Source organism: Beta vulgaris, chromosome 2 (genome assembly GCF_026745355.1).
Source record: "Beta vulgaris subsp. vulgaris cultivar EL10 chromosome 2, EL10.2, whole genome shotgun sequence".
In the NCBI taxonomy this organism is placed as follows: domain Eukaryota; kingdom Viridiplantae; phylum Streptophyta; class Magnoliopsida; order Caryophyllales; family Amaranthaceae; genus Beta; species Beta vulgaris.
The window spans coordinates 21613267-21630832 of NC_079203.1; the positions used below are offsets into that span (position 1 = coordinate 21613267).

The 17566-nt window shown below is 43.2% G+C and overlaps 1 protein-coding gene across 1 annotated transcript; it reads left to right on the forward strand.

Annotated features, from left to right (window-relative positions):
• The first annotated feature begins 5639 nt into the window (after window positions 1–5639).
• Window positions 5640–6425, forward strand: LOC125494749 (uncharacterized). The gene has a single exon (XM_048638526.1). The coding sequence runs from the start codon at window positions 5640–5642 to the stop codon at window positions 6423–6425; it is 786 nt and encodes a 261-aa protein (XP_048494483.1).
• Window positions 6426–17566: the final 11141 nt, after the last annotated feature.

Here is a 17566-nt window from a genome sequence, read left to right on the forward strand (position 1 = left end):
ACAAGCTTTGGCAGATTTTGTGGCAGACTTTAGCCTCGAGCTAGAAAAGTTTGCGGACGACGTAGTCGCTAAGATTAATCAAGTAAACGACGACTCTTGGATACTGTTTGTTGATGGATCTTCTAACTTTCGTGGTGCAGGTCTGGGCATTGTGCTAAATCGCCACAAGGGGGCAAGATAGTACGAGCCATTTGCTGTGAATTTAGAGCGACGAATAACGAAGCCGAGTACGAGGCGCTCATAGCAGGAATGACGTTAGCAGAAGACATGGGAGCAAAAGCATTGAAAGTCTTCAGCGATTCACTGCTGATAGTCAGCCAAGTCAAGGGCGAATTCGCGGCAAAGGACTCTAAAATGGCCATGTATTTAGAAATAGCTCAGCGTAAAAGTAAAGTGTTTAATTCATTTGACATTTTGCAGATACCTAGGGACCAGAATACGCAAGCGGCTGCATTGGCCAATCTCGGATCTTCTTTAAGGGACGTTTCGTTTACGTCCGTCCCTATAGTTCATTTGACGAATCCTGCTATCGCTAGGAGCGTTGGGGACGCTGTCACGACGACGGTCGAACAGCTTCAAGACAACCATGAGGTCGTCAGTAACATCGGTAATCTCGCATCTGAGAGCGACCCTGACGCCGAGGAGGTAAGTATCAGTTGGACAAAACCGCTTTATGATTTCCTTGCTAACGACGTACTCCAACAGATAAGGGAGGCACGCAGATTCATTTAAGCGTCGCGATACATACTCATTCAAGGAGTACTGTTCAAAAAATCTGCCGCAGGCCCCTACCTGTGTTGTTGGAAAAGGATCAGTGGGGCAAGTCCTGAAGGACATGCATGAAGGCACTTGTGGAAATCATTCAGGAGGACGCAGCTTATCCAACAGAGTGTTGCGCATGGGATACTATTGGCCAACGATGAGGAAAGACGCAATAAGGTATGTCGCCAAATGCGATAGTTGTCAACGACACGCAGGTATGACGCATAAACCTTGTGAACTTTTGCATCCTACTCTAACACCTTGGCCTTTCATGAAATGGGGCATGGACATAGTTGGCAAATTACCTCCAGCCCCAGGCAGAAGGTCTTTATGTTGGCACTAACTGACTACTTTTCTAAGTGGATTGAAGCAGGTTCTTTTCAACAGGTACGCGATAAGGAAGTGATTTCTTTTATATATACTAACATTATTTGCAGGTTTGGTGTTCCATCTGAGATAGTATGCGACAATGGGTCGCAGTTCATTAGCAACGAGACAAGACGTTTCTGCGAAAAATGGAGCATAACGTTGTTAATGTCAACGCCTAGGTATTCGCAAGCCAATGGACAGTCTGAGTCTAGTAATAAGACGATCATTGACTCTTTGAAGAAACGACTCATAGCCAAGAAGGGCAAATGGGCGGAGGCGTTACCTTCCATCTTATGGGCTAATTGCACGACATCGCGCACTGCGACTGGACACTCACCGTTCTCACTAGTATATGGTTGCGAGGCTGTCCTGCCTTCAGAATTGAGCGTCCTGACTGCGAGGTGTAGTTTAGCGACGGAGCAACAAAACTATGATGAACTTCTGAACGACTTAGATACCATTGAAGAATTGCGCGACACAACGTTGGTTCGCATGGCGGCCCAGCAGCAAATAGTCGCAAGGAGTTTCAATAAAAACGTCCAAGCTAAATCCTTCGTCGAAGGTGATTGGGTCCTAAGGAAAGTATTTCAGAACACACAAGAGGCTAACGCTGGTAAGCTAGGACAGAAGTGGGAGGGACCATACCAAATTAGTAAGGTGGTAGGCAACGGAGCCTACCAATTGGTCCGACGTGACGGAAGCTCTGTGCCACGTAGCTGGAATGCCACACACCTCAAACGATACTTCTTTTAAGCTAAGTAATAAGCTTTGTTATCCCATTTGTTGCAAAAGAAAAAAAAAACAAAAAAAAAAGAAACAAAAAAAGAGATATAGATAGAATAATGCTATTAAATCTGTTTCGCTAGCTGCTAACGACCATAGTGTTCTCTCACTGGGTATTGTTGAATTTCAGGGAAATTGTTCCCGTTTCATTAACGTTCCGACGATTTTTTATAAGACTTCAGGCAGATTTACATTTTACTACCATATAAAATCTTTTGGTCCACTATTGCCTCAGCTGATGCTATGACAGGGGCACAGTCATTTTAAAGCTATAACTGCTGACGACATTTCATCTATCTCTCTGACAAACACACGTAAGTATCTATATATTTCCTATACGTATTCTAAAGTCATTTTGTCCAAACGTTACGTCTAAACGACCAAAGATGGTTTTTACTTAGTCCAAACGTTACATCTGAATGACCAAAGATGGCTTTTACTAAGTCCAAACATTATGTCTGAACGACCAAAGATGGCTTACTGAGCGCCTGACCATCCTCTAGAAACGTCAGAATAACGACTGAGACACATACATGAGACATAAAGCAAGGACATAAGATCAACTTTGTTAAAATCCAAAAGCATCAACGTAATGGTCACCCCTGTAGGTGACCCAAAAAGTTCAAACGATGAAAAGTTATGGTCACCCCCATGGGTGACCCAAAAGTACAGTACAAACAGTCAGTCCTTCGAGTGACCTATAACAAGAGTTTGATTAAAGTTTAAGTAAAAGGGGCATGATATAAAGTGCCTAAAAATTAAACGACATGGGCCTCCTCAGCTTTCTTCTCCTCGGACGCTTCAGCTGGTAAGACAGTGGCTGGAGCCTCCTTATCAGTTTCGGGGTTAGGGGGCACATTCAACGCTATGAACCCGGCACAGGACGAGGCGTTTTCATCAACTTTTGATGAAGAGTCCGCCGTCGCAGCCAAGTCCTCTTCGTCCATTAGATCCTTCATTGACCCCATGTACTGGAGGTACAGGTCAATATCCTTTTGCGGCGTCCACGACGCCGTCTTCTTCATCAGGAACTGATACATTAATTTAGCCCTGACCCTGGTTGTCATCTCAGCCTCAAGAAGGTCCAGCTCATTCTTCTGTGCGTCAATACTCGCTTGGAGATTCTTGATCTCCTGACACGTAGAGTCTTCCAGCTTAGTCGCCCTCTGCCTAATATCTGCCAGCTCCTCTCCATTTTTCTTTAAAGTCTCCCCCATGTCATCCATAGTCTTCTTGCAAGACTCCAATTCAGCGCCTTTGGACTTCGCGTCCAATTCAGCCTTCTCCATTATCTGCTTCATGGACAGGTGACCCTTCAGCAGAGACGAGATCTCCCTCTTAGGCATTAGGAGATGTTGAGAAGACTGCACAAGAAAAGATAGGATATTTGTTATTCAAAAGTCGTAAGTCATTATACCATAGTGTTTCAAAGGGGAGAGCAAGTGTCTATACCTGGAATAGGAGCTCTAGCCCATCTGACATCATGCGGGGGAGAGTATGGTCCTTGATCCTTTCCATTGCGCTGGGAAAGAGGAACCTGTCAGCTTCAGGCCATATGGACCTCTCCAACGACATGAAGTCGTTAGGGACGGTCACAGTATAAGAAGGCCCACTCTTGTCCGGAGGGGACAGGAAGTCAGTTTTGCGCGTCTTAGACGCAGCGTCATACTCGTCGTCCAAGTGGACGACAACTGCAGTGTATTTCTTCGTTGACGCTGACGACAGAGATGCAGCGTTGTTAGAGGACTCCCTCTTGCGTTTGCACAGCATCTCAGCTAACGCTTGACCATCCAAACTCCCCGTAGGACGCGACTATGATGAACCTATCTAAGAGTGTCTGAGTCAATAACACGAAACCCTTCCTTGGAAAGTCCTACTCAAAAATAAAAATCAGACAGAATAGATAGACTAACCAGATGCCATAGATGAACAACTGTGATGAAGTTAATTATTATTATCTGGTGTGATAAATTATATTTCTATCAAATTATTTTTCAGAAAGTATATATATATATATATATATATATATATATATATATATATATATATTTTACACGTACATTATTTTAATTGACTTAGTGCAGAGTTTATAATGTACGTCTTATTTATGTGGCATTGTGTTAGTCGTATAATATAATTGTCTGCATTGTTCTTATGAAACGGACAATGTAGTACTTTTACACGTACATTATTTTAATTGACTTGTTCTTATGATTGCACGTGGTGGATATAGTAGCTCTAGGAACGGTATGGTTCTAGAGGTCTTCATTAGGAAATCCTATGAACGGTATGGTTCAAGGAGTTTGCGTTTGATTATTCTAAGGGCGGTATGGTCCTAGAAATTTATGCTCGTTAACCGAAGGGCGGTATGGTCCTAGGCTTGGTTACTAAACCGTGGGTGGTATGGTCCATTGGTTACTACGGGTGGTATGATCCGTAGATTATAGCTATTTGAAAAGGGCGGTATGGTTCCTCGAATAGGCAACGTAGTTCTTGGGCGGCGTGGTCCAATGAGTCTACTCACAGGCGGTATGGTCTGTTATGTTTGAGCTTATGGACCGCATTTATTGCATTTGTTTGCAACGTTGACCGCATATGTTACATGGTTGTCGTTGGTATCTTATAGCGAGTTGGTATTTGGTATTATGTTTTCTGATGTTGTTTCTAATTATTTAAGCTCTTATCTGTTTCTATTTGAGCTGGGAGAACTGCTAGTTACTCCCCACTGATTGTGGAAATTGTTGTATCTTTGTGCAAATGGTGACGCTGTTTAGAGTGGTTCTAGACTGGTTCGGGGGTGTGTGTGTTCCCCGTGTGAGCAAAGAAAGGGAGCTTGTCATAGTGGATGAGTATTTCATATATGGACTCAGGATTAGATACTTAGTTGGTTTAAGTAGCTAATTCTAGTTTTGACTTATGTATTCGAACTATGATTTCAATTGTCTTAGTGTTGTTTACTCTATGATTTTAAGGTTTACTTTAGCGGTCGTATGACTCTTGAGACTTATTGGATATGAGGGTATGGGACCTCATTTTCCCTTTTATTATATGTACTGGAGTTGACTTTTCCTATGATGGTTATTCTATTTTAGTTTTTGTTCTACTCCTTAGAGTGGCATCTCCGTCTCTTTGATTTTCCGCTGCCATTATCTATAACCTTTTCCTTATCTTAAGGCTATGTCTTCTTGGTTTTGGACGGGATGTTACAGTTGGTATCAGAGAAAAACATTCCAGAAGCTTTGTTTAGGATGCTATTATTTTCCAGAAGTTGAGTAGACTTGTGACTAGGATTATTAGTGTCTTAGATTTCAAGTCGAGAGTGTATGAGAGTTACATGGGTAAGAAGTAAACCTGGGGAAACATTTTGTTTACTATGTTTATTGATTTAATGCTTGCTTATGTTATTTTGATAGACTAACGTGATGGTTTCTGTTTATTAGTATGCCTTCACGACAACAGTTAGCCGCTAGAAAGGAAGCTGCGCGTCGTCGTCGCGTAAGCCTGGAAAATGCTTTCATCTCTTAAGCTAATAGGGCTGTTTCTTCGAGTAGTGGGCAGTCTGCTTTCGACCGGTTTGACCGTCACAGGCCCCCTACTTATGATGAAGGGAGATGGAGAAGCTCTTCACGGCAACAAACTGCTCTGCTGCCGGGATGGTACCGATTGGGACGTAATATCTGAAGAAAGAGGCGGATAATTGGTGGAGTACGGTGAAGGATGTGTGTATGGCTACAGTTGGATTTGGGTGGACCCAGTTCTCCGCCAAGCTGAAAGAGAGATTTTACCCTGATGAGTTGCGCTGGCAAAAGCAGGAAGAATTTCTATCTCTGACTCAAGGGAGTATGGACATCCACAAGTACACTGAGCGCTTCACGGAGCTGTCTAAATTTGCTGGTACTGTCATTCCCACCGAAGCTGAGAGGGTTAAGAGATATATAAAGAAGATGAATCCGAGGGTAAGGACCCTGGTGCGGTGTTCAGGGATTACTACTTTTCAAGCAGCTTATGAGATGGCCCTTAGTGTTCATGCATCAGTGAGAGAGGAAGAAGCTGTTAAGGCCGCATCTGTGAGGAAGCCTTTTCCGTCTGTTGCCCCTGGTCCAGCTAAGAAGCCGAGGTTTGAGCCGAGTTTCCGTGGTGGATACCAAGGCTCCGGTTCTAGGCAGGGTTCTAATCTGTCCAAGTGTCGGAGGTGTGAGAAGCCTTTACATCCGGTAAAGGATTGTGAGGGTGTTGCTATTGTTTGCTTCTATTGTAGAGAGGCGGGTCACAAGAGTTATGAGTGTCCCAAGAATCCGAGGGCTACAGCTAAGCCCCCTGTTCCTCCTAGTCATTCTGCTCAGCCAAGGAATCGGGTTTACAATATGACTCATTCCGACGCTGATGTTCATCCCGACGTCATCTCTGGTACCTTTCTTGTTAATTCTGTTCCTCCTTCTGAGTTGTTTGATTCTGGTGCATCTGTGTCTTGTGTGTCTAATTCATTTGCCAAGAAAGCTAATTTGACTTAGAGTTCTCCTATTCGGACTCTTATTTCTCTACATTCTGGTGAGAACTACCCTTGTTTGGCCGAGTATTGTGGGGTGCCTATCTTTGTGTTGGGTATTGATTTACCTGCCGATCTCAAGGCATTCTCCATGGTCGAGTTTGATGTTATTTTGGGCATGGACTGGTTGTTCAAGTATCATGCTCAGATTCATTGCCGCGATCAAAAAGTGACTCTTCGTAGTCCATGTGGTAAGCGTATCTCCTATAGTGGAGTGGTGTTGAAGAAGGGAGTAAAGATTGTATCTTCTCTCAAGATGCAAAGGCTCCGTCAGAAAGGGGAGCAAGTGTTCCTCTGTATGGTGAAAGATTTAACCCAAGAGGTGAAATTAGAGGACATCCCTGTTGTCCGTGAGTATCCGGGCGTTTTTCCTGATGAGCTACCGGGTATCCCTCCTGAAAGAGAAGTTGAGTTCAACATTGACTTAACTCCTGGTACTGCTCCTCTGTCAAAGGCCCCGTATAGGATGGCGCCTGCTGAGTTGCAAGAGTTGAAGACTCAGTTGCAAGAATTGATTGATAAGGGATTTATTAGGCCAAGTGTCTCGCCGTGGGGTGCTCCTGTTCTGTTCGTCAAAAAGAATGATGGGAGTATGCGGCTTTGCATCAATTATCGGGAATTAAACAAGGTGACTATCAAGAATCGGTATCCCTTGCCCCGCATTGAGGATCTGTTTGACCAGTTAAAGGGTGCGGGAGTATTTTCGAAGATTAACCTGAGGTCAGGTTATCACCAGATTCCGTTGAAGAAGGAGGACATTCTTAAGACCGCCTTCCGAACAAGATATGGGCACTATGAGTTTGTGGTCATGCCCTTCCGTTTGACTAATGCCCCTGCTGTATTCATGGATCAGATGAACCACTCTTTCCATGAGTTCCTGGATTTGTGTGTGGTTGTTTTCATCGACGATATCCTGGTGTACTCTAAGAATGAAGAAGAGCATGAGAGGCATCTGAGGTTGATCTTGGGTATTCTGAGGCAACATAAATGGTTTGCAGAGTTCTCCAAGTGTGAGTTCTGGCTGAAGGAGGTGTCGTTCCTAGGCCATGTTATCAGCAAGGATGGAGTGATGGTAGATCCTTCTAAGGTTAGAGCTGTGGTGGATTGGGAGAGTCCTAAGAATGTTTCCGAGATCCGGAGTTTCCTTGGTCTTGCTGGTTACTATCGGAGGTTTGTTAAGGATTTCTCAAGGATAGCTCAGCCGTTAACTAAATTGATGAAGAAGGAGAGCAAGTGCCTGTGGTCCGAAGAGTGTGAAAAAGCATTTCAAGAATTGAAGAAGTGCCTCACTACCGCTCCTGTTCTGACCTTGCCTACTGAAGGGGTTGGGTTTGAAGTTTATAGTGACGCATCGAAGCGTGGATTGGGTTGTGTTCTTATGCAACAAGGGAAGGTGGTGGCGTATGCATCCAGGCAGTTGAAGGTGCATGAAAAGAATTACCCTACTCATGATTTTGAGTTGGCTGCTGTGGTGTTCGCTCTTAAAATCTGGCGACACTATCTGTATGGGGTTTCGTGTAGGGTGTTTACCGACCACAAAAGCCTCAAGCACATTTTCACTCAAAGAGATTTGAATATGAGGCAGAGGAGATGGTTTGAGCTGATCAAGGATTACGATCTGCAGCTTGATTACCATGAGGGCAAAGCTAATGTGGTTGCGGATGCTCTCAGCCGTAAGTCGAAGCATTCTCTAAATGCGGTTAGAATTCCGCCGAGAGACTTATGTGATGAATTTCGGAAGCTTGAAATCGAGGTGGTACCTCAGGGTTTGGTAGAAACTCTCTGTGCTATGAGTGTCGAGCCTGCCTTGTTCCAAGAGTTGTGAGAGAAGCAGAAAAATGATCCTAAGTTGGAAAAGATCCGTGAAGCTAAGGCTCAGGGCCGAGCCGAAAATTTCGAAGTCGATTCCGAGGGAGGTCTAAAGTTTATGAGTCGTTGGTGTGTGCCTAATGACTTGGAGCTTAAGAAGAAGATTCTTGAGGAAGCTCATTGTACTCCCTACTCTGTTCATCCTGGGGGTGATAAGCTTTACAAGGATCTCAAGACTAATTTCTGGTGGCCTTGCATGAAAAGGGAAGTGGCCGAATTTGTGGCTAGGTGTCTGGTGTGTCAAAAGATTAAGATCGAGCATCAGAGACCAGGTGGTTTGCTACAACCATTACCAATTCCCGCGTGGAAGTTCGATTCTATCTCGATGGACTTTGTTATGGGTCTTCCGAGAGCTGCTAGGGGTAAGAATGCGGTGTGGGTGATTGTGGACCGGTTGACTAAGGTAGCTCGGTTTATTCCGATGAAGAATACTTGGTCTATGGAAGAGTTAGCGGAAGCCTACGCTAACGAAATCATTCGGTTGCACGGTGTTCCGAAGGATATAGTATCTGACCGTGACCCTAGATTCTTGTCTCGTTTTTGCATTGCTCTGCAAGAAACTTTTGGTACTAAGTTGAAGTTGAGTACCGCTTTCCATGCTGCTACGGATGGGCAAACAGAGAGGATTATTCAGACTCTGGAGGATATGCTCCGTGCTTGTTCTTTGGAATTTCAAGAGTCTTGGTTGAAGTCATTGAACTTGGGGGAGTTCTCTTACAACAACAGTTACCATGCTAGCATTCAGATGGCCCCTTATGAGGCCTTGTATGGGCGTAAGTGTCGTAGTCCCACTTGTTGGAGCGACATAAGTGACTCGTTGGTGTTGGGACCAGACTTGATCCAAGATACTATCGAGCAAGTAAAGGTGATTCAGGCCAGAATGAAGGCCGCTCAAGATAGGCAGAGGTCTTATGCAGACCTGCGTCAGAAGCCTATTTCTTTCACCGTTGGGGATAAGGTGCTGTTGAAAGTATCTCCAATGAAGGGAGTGGTGAGATTTGGGCAAAAAGGCAAGTTAAGCCCGAAGTATGTTGGCCCCTATGATATTCTCGAGAGGATTGGGGAGGTGGCTTACAGATTGGCTATGCCCCCAGAATTGTCGAGGGTGCACGATGTGTTCCACGTGTCGCAATTGCGGAGATATCGCAGCGATCCGTCTCATGTCATTCCTATAGAGTCGGTCTCTATTGAGCCGAACATGAGTTTTGAGTAGCGACCTATTCAGATCTTGGACCGTCAGAATCGTGCCCTGAGAAGGAAGGTGATACCCTTGGTTAAGGTGCTTTGGAGAAGCCAAAAATACGAGGAGGCCACTTGGGAGACGGAGGAGTCGATGAGGCTCAAGTATCCCGAGCTTTTTGTCTCAGGTATTTCCTTGTTATTTTTAGTTCGAGGACGAACTTTTTCTTAAGGAGGGGAGATTGTAACACCCCGAAATTTCTCGGAAATTTTCGCGTGTTAATTATTATTATCTGGTGTGATAAATTATATTTCTATCAAATTATTTTCGGTATATAATAATATATATATATATATATATATATATATATTTACACCTACATTATTTTAATTGACTTGGTGCAGAGTTTATAATGTACGTCTTATTTATGTGGCATTGTGTTAGTCGTATAATATAATTGTCTGCATTGTTCTTATGAAACGGACAATGTAGTACTTTTGCGTGTGCCGAGTGTATAATGTGATAGTATAATACGTGTGTATTTATATTACGTTGGTAATAATAATTTTCAGTTTGGAAAACACATACTTATACATATTATTTTTGAACGTTTTACGTGATGCCGGAAAATGTACATTGTACTAGTAATAGCCTTCGTACATTTTGTTATTTGTTTAGGGAGGTCCGAAATTTTTGATATAGCCATGTTATACGAAGAGTTTGGACAGCTTTTTAAGTTCCTTTTGTAACGTCGCGTTAACCAAAGGTCATCTCTTCATTTTCCTCCTTAATAGACCTCATAAACCTCAAACCCTTCACCTTAATTTCTGAAAATAAAAATCAGAAAACTCTCCCTTTGCCACCCTCATTTTACACGCCACTTTCAAAGAAAAAGGGAGGGGGAAAGTTTTTGTTCTTCATCCATATTTTCTCAAACAAAAATCAGATTTTGTTACTTGTTTTCGAGCCATATTTGCATCGGTTTCAAGCGCGTATTGAGTTCGTTGCAATTGTGTTCATAGGAGGCGGAAGTGGTGATATTTCTCAAGATCTCTAGAGGACTTGGAATCTTTCTTTTGTGAATCTTCCCAAGAAAAAGGTAACTAGCGTTATTCTAGTTCAGTAGAGTATAGATATTGAACTTAGGTTGTTAGAAATGCGTTAGAGAACGTAGTATCATGTTAGGAAGAACTTAGAAGATTGTATGGTTAAAGTTTCATGTTGTTATTGTTGTTGTTTTGTTGATGGATTTGTTATTGTTGTTTTTATTGTCGTTGTTTTGGTGATTAGAGATTGTTGTTATTATTGTCGTTGTTTTGGTGATTAGAGATTGTTGTTATTGTTGTCGTTGTATTGGTGATTGGAAAATTGTTGTTGTTGTTATTGTCGTTGTTGTTGGTGTTTGGGGTTGTTGTTGTGATTACGTTGTTGTCGGTGTTGGAGTAGGTTGTTGTTGTTATTATCGTTGTTGTTGGTGTTGGAGTTGTGTGTTGTTGTTATTGTCGTTGTTGTTGGTGTTGGAGTTGTGTGTTGTTGTTATTGTCGTTGTTGTTGGTGTTGGAGTGGGTTGTTGTAGTTTTTGTCATTGTTGTTGTTGTTGGAGTATGTTATTGTTGTTGTTGTTGGTGAGTCGTGGATGATACGAGAGTGTTTGGTGTGAGTGTGGTGTAAGGGAGGCTGGAGTAGGCGAGGATGGCTGGAGCGAGCCATGGAGGAGCTTGCGTGGGCGAGCGAACGAAGCTCGCAAGCCACGGCAGAAGGCTGCTCGCGACTCGCGAGCCTCGTCGCGACTTGCGACGCTGCCAGTCGCGACCCGCGAGCCTCGTCGCACCTCGCGACGGGTGGTCTGCCCCTGGGTCGTGATGTGGTGTCCTTATTTCCGTTTTTGGTTTACAGCTTGTGTGTTTTGGCTTGGTTGGTCTTAGGTAAGTATGCTAAGGATGTTTGAGTAGTTTTGGGTGGTTTAAGTACTACGTTAAGGGTATGTGTCCTCATGTGATGGGTAACTCTTGGTTTTGAGTAGTCTTGAAACGTGCCGGTTATATGTGTTGGCTATGCAACCTCATGTTGGAACCTTGTTGAGTATGATTGGTTGAGATACGCTCATAACTTGTTCTTATTGATGGTTGGATTTGATTGATGTGTGCTTGTCTTGTATGATTGCACGTGGTTGATAGAGTAACTCTAGGAACGGTATGGTTCTAGAGGTCTTCATTAGGAAATCCTATGAACGGTATGGTTCAAGGAGTTTGCGTTTGATTATTCTAATGGCGGTATGGTCCTAGAAATTTATGCTCGTTAACCGAAGGGCGGTATGGTCCTAGGCTTGGTTACTAAACCGTGGGCGGTATGGTCCATTGGTTACTACGGGTGGTATGATCCGTAGATTATAGCTATTCGAAAAGGGCAGTATGGTTCCTCGAATAGGCAACGTAGTCCTTGGGCGGCATGGTCCAATGAGTCTACTCACAGACGGTATGGTCTGTTATGTTTGAGCTTGTGGACCGCATTTGTTGCATTTGTTTGCAACGTTGACCGCATTTGTTACATGGTTGTCGTTGGTATCTTATAGCGAGTTGGTATTTGGTATTATGTTTTCTGATGTTGTTTAATTATTTAAGCTCTTATCTGTTTCTATTTGAGCTGGGAGAACTGCTAGTTACTCCCCACTGATTGTGGAAATTGTTGTATCTTTGTGCAGATGGTGACGCTGTTTAGAGTGGTTCTAGACTGGTTCGGGGGTGTGTGTATTCCCCGTGTGAGCAAAGAAAGGGAGCTTGTCATAGTGGATGAGTATTTCATATCTGGACTCAGGATTAGATACTTAGTTGGTTTAAGTAGCTAATTCTAGTTTTGACTTATGTATTGGAACTATGGTTTTCAATTGTCTTAGTTTTGTTTACTCTATGATTTTGAGGTTTACTTTAGCGGTCGTATGACTCTTGAGACTTATTGGAGATGAGGGTATGGGACCTCATTTTCCCTTTTATTATATGTAATGGAGTTGACTTTTCCTATGATGGTTATTCTATTTCAGTTTTTGCTCTACTCCTTAGAGTGGCATCTCCGTCTCTTTGATTTTCCGCTGCCATTATCTATAACCTTTTCCTTATCTTAAGGCTATGTCTTCATGGTTTTGGACGGGATGTTACAGCTATCCTATTTTTTGCTTTGACCCTAATATCATAGTGTAACAGTAAGTCGTGGAGGGTGAAGGCTTCTTCCCACGACGCCGTCACCCTGTCGATGACACTCAGAATCCACCATACTTGGGGCATAATTTACCCAGGGCTGATTTGTTAAATTTGCATCAGATCCCTTGCCAGGGGGGTGAAAGGAAGTCTAAGACCTATTTTGAAAAGGTATTCGTAGAGCACCACCCATTTTTGGGGACACGACTCTGGTGGTTCGTCAAAGTCAACGTTCCTAATGACAGTACACTCGGGCAAACCCCCTAAATCTAAAAATCTTACCATGTCTTCTTCTAACATCGTTGACAGTTCATCTTCGTTCTCACTCCTCTGTTCTACAACCTTGTCTTTCCCTTTCGATTTTTCTTGGTTTTTAAAAAAGTACTAATGCTACGTCTGCTAGGTGCCATGAGAACAGTAGAAGAAGAGAAAGTAGAACGAATTAAAGGAAAAAACGAGCGAAAAAGTGCGAAATTACCTGGTGTCAGCGATCGATTTTCCGGCGGAGAGAATAACGGAAGTTAAGGAAATTGCCTTACTTGAAGAGAGAGAAAGATTTGATGAAGTTGGAGTAATAGTTGGGATCTTTAAATCGCCCAAGTTATTTATGCCAACAAAGAGTAATCATGACAATCGTGCCAACGGTTATAATTAAAATGGCTATTTAGAAACATGAAACTACCTTTTGTGTTTTGAGACCATTGGGTTACCCCTTATGTTTCTTTGGGAATTTTTTCTATAAATGACACGAGCGAGATTCTTCTTGTGATTTTTGATATCATGGTGATTTAGAAAGAATTTTGTTTGATAATTGGTTTCTCTTAACAATTGTCTCATGGATTTTATGTTACCCCGATTCAACAATTGGGGGTAAACTGTTATGGCTGAATTTTTTGACAGGATGACATTGACGTAGTGACATGATGACACGATGACGTGATGCCATCTAACGAGATGACGAAGCAGTTATGACTTAAAGACACGGCAGAAAACGCAAGGATGGAGCTGAGCATTAAACAAGTAACGGTTTCCTAAATAAGGAAAGAGCGTAATGAGGCAATAACATCAGCCATTAAAGATTGGGATTGAGACGTTGGAACATAAATGGAGAAGATCTCCCATGATTGAAGCGCCAAAGTTAATGTAATAATTAGTGAATTCATTTTTGTATTCGTTGAGAAAAAGGCAAGGGAAAAAAGAAGGCATATAAAAGGGAGAGAGAGATCATTGACAAGTTTTTTACGCAACACAATTGGAAGAACACTAGAGAGAAAATAACATTCTTGTAACGATAGTCAGTCACTAGGAAAGATAGTGAACCATATTAGTTTGGTGGATCTCCATCCACCCGCGGTTTTTACCCACCTTCATTGGGGTTTTCTGCGTCACCATTTTTGCGTGTTCATCCCCTTTGACCCCCTTTGCATTCTTGTCACATTGTCTTAAACATAATCTGGTTAAATCGTCCCAAACTTTAATTTCGTCGTAAGTGATAAAATTTAGCATAAACGGTGCTATTTTCATTTTTCTTTGTTTTGCTTGATATGTATATTATGATACGTGAGGTGTTATTACTAGTGCATAGTAAATACACTAATGCAAGTAGCAAATCGTCGTCCTTGTATAGAGAACCAAGACTTTATGCGATTTTGGGTGAGTTGTGACGAACAACTCTAGCATGTCAGGCCGAACAACGTTGGCACTTGGTGTTATAATTCTTATGCTTGGATTGGTTCGTCTATGATTGGATTGTTCAAATAATGATTGAATTCATCCATAGTTGAACGCATTAAAATTACAATTCTCTTCATCCAGAGCATGGATTGAATTGCTTAAGTTATGAGTCTCTTCAGGTAAAACAATTCGCTCATAATTGAAAAGTTATTTGGATTGAATTTTGATTTTATTGTGAGCAAAATGAAAGCATGACACAATAAGTGAAAAAAGAGATTCTATTATAAAAGTTTAAATAAAATTACATCACTAGGCTAAAAAAATAAATAGGAAAAACTACGCTAAGTACAAAAGGCGTGCGACCAAGATTTAGCAGAAAACAACTAAGCATCTGGCTCGGGAGGATTGTTGGTGTCATCTGCTTGAGTCTCTGGATCGGCCTCCTCCTCCTCTTCTTCGTCGTCCGAGGACTCTTGAAAGACTGGGAGCTCCCTTCCGGCCATAGTGGCTTTGTGAAGGATTTCTTGAAACTCTAGACGACGTTCGTATCTGGGAACATCGTCAGCTTCAGCCAGCATTTTAAATGCCTTCACAGCTCAAGTCTTGAAGGTGTCTATCACCTCACTAAGAGCCTCCTTGGCCGACTCAAAAGCATTAGTGGCCTTCTTCTTTAGCTCTTGATTTTTCGCTCGGAGAAAGCAATTCTCTCTCCGAAGCTCAATGACCGTTAGAAGGAACGTGTTCCTTTCGTCCTTGAGAGTCCAGTCAAGGGCAGCCTTCTCGTCTAGAAGCTCAGTAAGACGGAGGAGATAACTTTTTTTGGCCAGATTTCATCTCAGCTGAACGCTTCCCTCGACTGGCGACGCAGTACCTCCGGCTTGGCCATGGCAAATTGAGCCTTGTCCCCAGCAGGTGTAGCATCCCTGACGCGCTGCTTGTTTTCTTTTCTGAGCAATCTTGCCCAGTCCTCAGTTACTATGCTGCGAGCAAATAGCTGAAAAAGGGAAGGTCAAAGCATGTCAGGATGATCATAAAAGAAAGCAAATTTTGCAACGTATAGAAGTAAGACGGCAGAAAAATGAAGATTATACCTCAGCAGCTAGTTGAGACATGTAGCCTACATGCCCAGATGAAGTCCCTCTTAAGCCTTTAATGTAAGGCTCAGGGAAGCATTTGAAGAGCTCATGTTTGAGCTTTTCACAGTCGGCCGAAGTAATCCTCGCAAAAGCCGTCGAGGATTCGTCGTCCGACAAGATAGGAGAACCGTCAGGAGCTACTTCAGCTGCCCCCTTGCCTTTATCTGAAAGAGGAGAGTCGTCAGTATTTTGCACGGGTATAACCACGACCAGTTTGTTGGAAGGACTCATTAGACGTCTGCTCATGCGTAGAGTCCTAACTATGTTAGAATAATAAGACTCACCTGAAGATCGAGAGGCCGATCTATAAGCCAGGGGCATCTGTGAAACAAGCCCCGCTACCGGCCTAGAAAAAGCCGAGTTGTCCTTTGCCGCATCCGGCTGAGAAATGTTCTTTTCAGCACCTTCGGCCTCGTGCAAAATTATAACCGCGTCCGATTGCTCCGTAGTAATGGGGAGCGCCAAACCCACTGGGCCCGTATATGGAACCATGGCCTTTCCTCTGTTGAAGGGGGAATTTCGACCTTTGGCAGGGAAGCCCGGTCAACTTTCTTTTTCTTGGCCGTAAAGCCTCTAGATTTTTTGGGAGGAGGGGTATCTCCCGTTGCGACCAACCTTTTCTTTGTGGTCGCCTTCTCCGCCAACGCTTTAGACGTTGGAGCATTTTTCTGAAAAAAGACAAGATAAAGACGTAAACGTCAAGAGAAAAAGAATCGTCCTAAGAATAGTAAGACTCCAATTTGGACGGGGCCTGCCCGAAGAAGGAGAGCGACAAGATCCAATAAAATTGGGATCAATAGAAGACCAATGATGTGTTACTCTCTGGATGGGGCCCTGTCGTAGAGGCAGATTGTCCATTGAAGTTAAAAAGCATTTTTGAACGACGTCTTCCTCCGGAAGCAAACCGGCCACAAAAGCATTGGCCGCCTTTCTTTTTGAAGCCAGGAGCGTCCTTATAAAGGAACCCGTCCAAGAAGTCAACAAAAATATTGATTCTCAGGACGGGGTCTTGCAAAATAAGGAAGTCGGCCACAGGAAATTCGGACGGCTTCCTCTTTGAAACAGGGAACGTCCGGATATTAGTGCTCGTCCAAAAAGCAAACATATTGATTCTCTAGACGAGCCTCGTGAGTTAAAGAAGGTCGACCGATTGTTTCTTGGACGCCTTCCTTTTAAGGAAAGGTTTGTCCTAGAAGAAACAAGTCGATGACAAAAAAAAAAAAAAGAAGAAAAGAGTTTAGCTTAGCCTTACCAAGGTGTCCGTCCTCTTTTCCGAGCCGAACCTACTGTACTCCTTCCATAAAGTGTTTGTGAACTTAGACATACTGATATCTCCCGTCCAAAATTTCTTCAGGACGGTTCTAACTTCTAACAGAAGCTGCACAAGAAGAAAGACATTGATTAGACGATTATAATCATCGGACGAGGACATTTACTTGGGGAAAAAAGACAGAAGTATACCTCTATCCTCGGCCCGCCGCAATCCTGCGACGACCAAGAAGTTATCATTGCGAAACATCTCTTTAAAAGAAATCCAGTTCAACGGACCCTTAAAAGAAGAATTGTTTGGAGTTGAATACTACGATATCATGAAGTATTCCATCATCTCCTCACCCGAGTCATCCTCTAGTTCTACGAAGGACGCAGTCCGTCCAGTATTGGTAGTAGCTCGGCTCATATATCGATATCGTCTAGCCACAGTTTCGTTAGGGGCCTAGACGAATAACAATTCCGCCTTCCAGGCGTGCATCTTGGACGTTTTGTCCCAAGACGTCAAGAAGCCATGACGGTTACATACGCTGAACCAGGCTCCCTCCACGGTCCTGGGAACTTTAGATACATAATGTATCTGGGTAAAAGCGACCAAGGAAGGATCAACACCTTTCAGCTTGCAGACGGCCAGGAAGGTTAGAATATTTTGCCAAGCATTTGGGGTAAGTTGGTTATGGCCGATGCTATAGTGTTGGAGAAGCCGACTTATAAAAGGATGCAAAAGAAATCGCAACCCTACGTCCAAAGCTAGACGGTAGGCGCCGAAGTGGCCGGACAAGGCACT

Excerpts from the sequence above, each read along its gene's own strand:
- LOC125494749 (XM_048638526.1), top strand. The coding sequence starts at position 5,640 with ATGGCTACAGTTGGATTTGGGTGGACCCAGTTCTCCGCCAAGCTGAAA.